The sequence below is a fragment of the Mandrillus leucophaeus genome, unplaced genomic scaffold (assembly GCF_000951045.1).
Source record: "Mandrillus leucophaeus isolate KB7577 unplaced genomic scaffold, Mleu.le_1.0 Scaffold895, whole genome shotgun sequence".
Lineage (NCBI taxonomy): Eukaryota > Metazoa > Chordata > Mammalia > Primates > Cercopithecidae > Mandrillus > Mandrillus leucophaeus.
Genome location: NW_012109752.1, coordinates 554,877 through 558,826, shown reverse-complemented (window position 1 = coordinate 558,826; position 3,950 = coordinate 554,877). Strand labels below are relative to the sequence as shown.

At 48.5% G+C, this 3,950-nt stretch overlaps 1 protein-coding gene across 1 annotated transcript in view; it reads left to right on the top strand.

The window, feature by feature from the left end:
- The window catches only part of SF3A3 (splicing factor 3a, subunit 3, 60kDa), a 47,521-nt gene that overhangs the window by 4,542 nt on the left and 39,029 nt on the right, over positions 1–3,950 (top strand). Inside the window, exons 2-5 of the mRNA XM_011969515.1 lie at positions 182–905; positions 1,209–1,256; positions 2,937–2,989; positions 3,092–3,197. Of these exons, the coding sequence (XP_011824905.1) occupies positions 810–905; positions 1,209–1,256; positions 2,937–2,989; positions 3,092–3,197 (303 nt within the window). The 5' untranslated portion in view covers positions 182–809. The remainder of the gene's footprint in view (positions 1–181; positions 906–1,208; positions 1,257–2,936; positions 2,990–3,091; positions 3,198–3,950) is intronic.

Here is a 3,950-nt window from a genome sequence, read left to right as displayed (position 1 = left end):
TTTTTTGAGACTGAGTCTCATTCTGTTGCCCAGGCTGGAGTGCAGTGGCACGATCTCAGCTCACTGCAATCTCTGCTTCCCAGGTTCAAGAGATTCTCCTGCCTCAGCCTCCGGAGTAGCTGAGACTACAGGTGTGTTCCACCACGCCCGGCTAATTTTTGTTTGTTTGTTTTTAGTAAAGACGGGGTTTCACCATGTTGGCCAGGCTGGTCTCGAACCCCTGACCTCAAGTGATCCGCCCGCCTCGGCTTCCCAAAGTGCTGGATTACAGGCGTGAGCTACCGCGCCCAGCCTCACATGTGAATTTCTTTAAAAACACCACCAGCAAAACCCCACTATTCCCATTTTACTAAGAAAGGTACTGAAGTCCAGAGAAGCAGAAAATGTTCTCATAATTTACGCTGAAAGCTGCGTCCTCAAGTTCCGGTTTCCCATCTCCCAGCCGCACTCCAACTGCTCGCGCAGTCCCCACAGTGTACCTGCCCGCCCAGCCGGCCCCAGCAAGCCCCAGGAAGCGGTCCGCTGAACCTCGGGCTCTTGGGTTTTCCTATGCCCCCTGGAGGTATCTGCAAACCTCTCGGCATCGCTCCACCACACCTCCCACCAGCAGGTGGCACTGTTGTCATCTCCATAACATAGACTGGCCTTCCTTGTGGTGCTCATGTTTTCCTAAGTCCCCGGGCACTTCCGGCACTCGCGGAACCTTGATGCAGCTGGATGCGCAACGTGGGGACTCAGGCGCGCCGGGCGGCAGGAGTTGCTTCCGGCCGTGTAGGTGGTCTGAATTGGGAGGCTGCGGCTAAGGGAAGATGGAGACAATACTGGAGCAGCAGCGGCGCTATCATGAGGAGAAGGAACGGCTCATGGACGTCATGGCTAAAGAGATGCTCACTAAGAAGTCCACGGTGAGTGGGGCCTGAGCAGGGGCTGCGGCAGGGGCATGGGCCTCAATCCCGTGTTTGACCTCTGAGAGCTTGCTTTGGCCCTCAGCGCCTCCCCGCACTCCGCCTCCTGCCTCCTCCGGGGCTCCCTCTCCGAGCTCCGGTCTTGGTAACCTCCTCCCGGGGTCCAGAGCCCCAGAGGCCTTTCTTCCTCAGCTGCTAAAACCTGAGCGGATAAAACCTGAGCGGGTAAGCTCCACCCTCGGGCGGCCTTTTCTATTCCAGAACGCAAGCTAACGGCGTTTGTGTCACCGTTTGCTTTTTCAGCTCCGGGACCAGATCAATTCTGATCACCGCACTCGGGCCATGCAAGATGTGAGTGCCCAGCTGTCTGTCACTCTTTGGGTTGGCGAGGGCGGGAAAAGAGAGGGGAAGTGAAGTGCGGGGTCTCAGCATGAGCACTGGCCAAAGGTAACCGGATTGGCCAGTCGCGAGCTCTCTGCCTGGACAGATGTCCACAGGCCGCCGAATGTAAGGGTGCTTCCTCAGTTCTCTGAATGGGGAACTCTTACGCATTCTTCGTTAATCGGAAAGGTGCCCCCCCTTTTTCTTTTGAGACGGAGTCTCGCTCTGTTGCCCAGGCGCGGTCTCGGCTCCCTGCAACCTCCGACTCCCGGGTTCAAGCGATTCTCCTGCCTCAGCCTCCGGAGTAGTTGGGATTACAGGCGCTCGCCACCACGCCCAGCTAATTTTTGTATTTTTAGTAGAGACGGAGATTCACCATGGTGGTCAGGCTGGTCTCGAACTCCTGACCTCGTGATCCACCTACCTCGGCCTCCCAAAGTGCTGGGATTACAGGCTTGAGCCACTGCGCCCGGCTTACACGTGTCCGTTCTTACAGCATCCTGTATCCCTTGGATGTGCAAACAATAGTTATGAGGAGTCCATGACTCAGGTGCATAGCTACAATCCTTGCCTTAAAAAAAAAATATATATATATATATATATATATGTATGTATGTATGTATGTATACCGTATATTAGTGTTTTTCTCCCAGGATACTGCTTTAAAGCATTTTGGACTACTAAACTGCATTTGTCTGGTAGTAGTTCAATTTATTACTTAAAAGAAAAACAAGATGCTATTTAAATTTTTAAACAAGGTGATGAGTAAATGGAGGTTCATTTTACTACGTTCCTTACTCTTGGGTACATTTGAAACCTGTTTAAAAAGGAATAAAAGACTTACTTGGACCTTCTGATTTTCAGGAGATGATCAGATTACAAGCCCTCAGCCCTAAAATACTCTGAAAACCAAGGATTTTATTTTTTTCCCCTTGGGTGATTATTTGGTGTCAAAATCTGACCTGCTGTCACTTGACAGGTTTACTGGCCTGAACCTGTGATAGGCTTTTTATGGTCTTTAATTTACCCCACTTAGTAAATAAGGTATAAGGTTTGCTGCAGAACTGTGTGCTCCAGATTCCACTAGGACTGTTACATAATATGTGATACCTTTTCTGAACTTAAAAATTCCAAATTCTGAAACAAATCTGGGCCCAAAAGTTTTGGAGGAGGGGACTATGTACCTGTACCATCCCGAATTAGTATATTTTGACTACAAAGGAAGCCTATGTAATGTTTATTTAGCCTGTCTACTCCTCAGTCAAGCTTTTTGAAATAGTGAATATCATCTTTATCTTTGAGGATGTTAGGTGGGAGCTAGTGTTTAGCCAAAGAGGGTGAGTCTGTTACAGGGAAAGTTAGGCATCGGTGGTATGTAAAAATAGGAGCCACCCCTTAAATGTTATCATTTAGGTAATCTTCCAATCGACCTGCTTAAAAAACTAACCAGGAATCAGGGCTGTTAAAGGGCTATTGAAAAACTAACCAGGAAACAGGGCTATTAAAGGTACTAGGAAGCACAGAACTGTTAAGACCATGTCCATATCTCTTGAGATTGCCCTGGGCTTTGACTGGAGAGCCCTTGTTGTTTGCTTAGCTCTACATTTGTGCAAATTGCCTCATTCTGATGGTTTTGTATTTGCCTTTCAGAGGTATATGGAGGTCAGTGGGAACCTGAGGGATTTGTATGATGATAAGGATGGGTAAGTGACAGTCACAGCTAATCTAGGAGTTAGTGCTTCTGAGGAGCCATGGTTAGAGGACTGACTTTGTGCTCTATCTTTGAAATTTTCCTGAAATTGCAGATTACGAAAGGAGGAGCTCAATGCCATTTCAGGACCCAATGAGTTTGCTGAATTCTATAATAGACTCAAGCAAATAAAGGAATTCCACCGGAAGCACCCAAATGAGGTATGTCCTCTGAAAAGTATTTTCTCCAGACCTATCTTTAAAGCATATAAAGGAAAGGTATAAAGGAAACTGGACATGTGCTATTCAAATGCACTTCAAGAAAGAACTTGCCATTTAGGTGCGAGGACCATAGTTAGCTGACATCCTACAACTGCAGTGTTTTCAGCATCTCCCTCAGCTTTAAAGCCAAGGCTGGCCGGGTGCGGTGGCTCACACCTGTAATCCCAGCACTTTGGGAGGCTGAGGTCGGCGGATCACCTGAGGTCAGGAGTTCGAGACCAGCGTGACGAACATAGTGAAACCCCATCTCTACTAAAAATGCAAAAATTAGCCAGGCATGGTGGCATGCGCCTGTAATCCCAGCTACTTGGGAGGCTGAGGCAAGAGAATCACTTGAACCCGGGAGGCGAAGGTTGCAGTGAGCCGAGATTGCGCCATTGCACACCATCCTGAGGGACAAGAGTGAGACTTCATCTCAAAAAAAAGCCAAGGCCACATTTCGTGGGCAGCTCCTGGCCAGTGACTAAGCACAGTATGGGTACTAGGGCCCAGCAATTTGGTCCACTGTGAGACTCCTCTGATGAGTAATCTTTGCTCCACGGCTCCCCATTGGGTGGGTCAAGATTTTGTCCAATCTGCATTGTGGTCTAGGCTATCCTGGCCTAATCCTGCTTTCTCCTCCTTTTTATCTTTCACAGAAATTACTCCCCCCAATAAATTATGCTCCTAACTCTGTCTTTTTTTTTTTTTTTT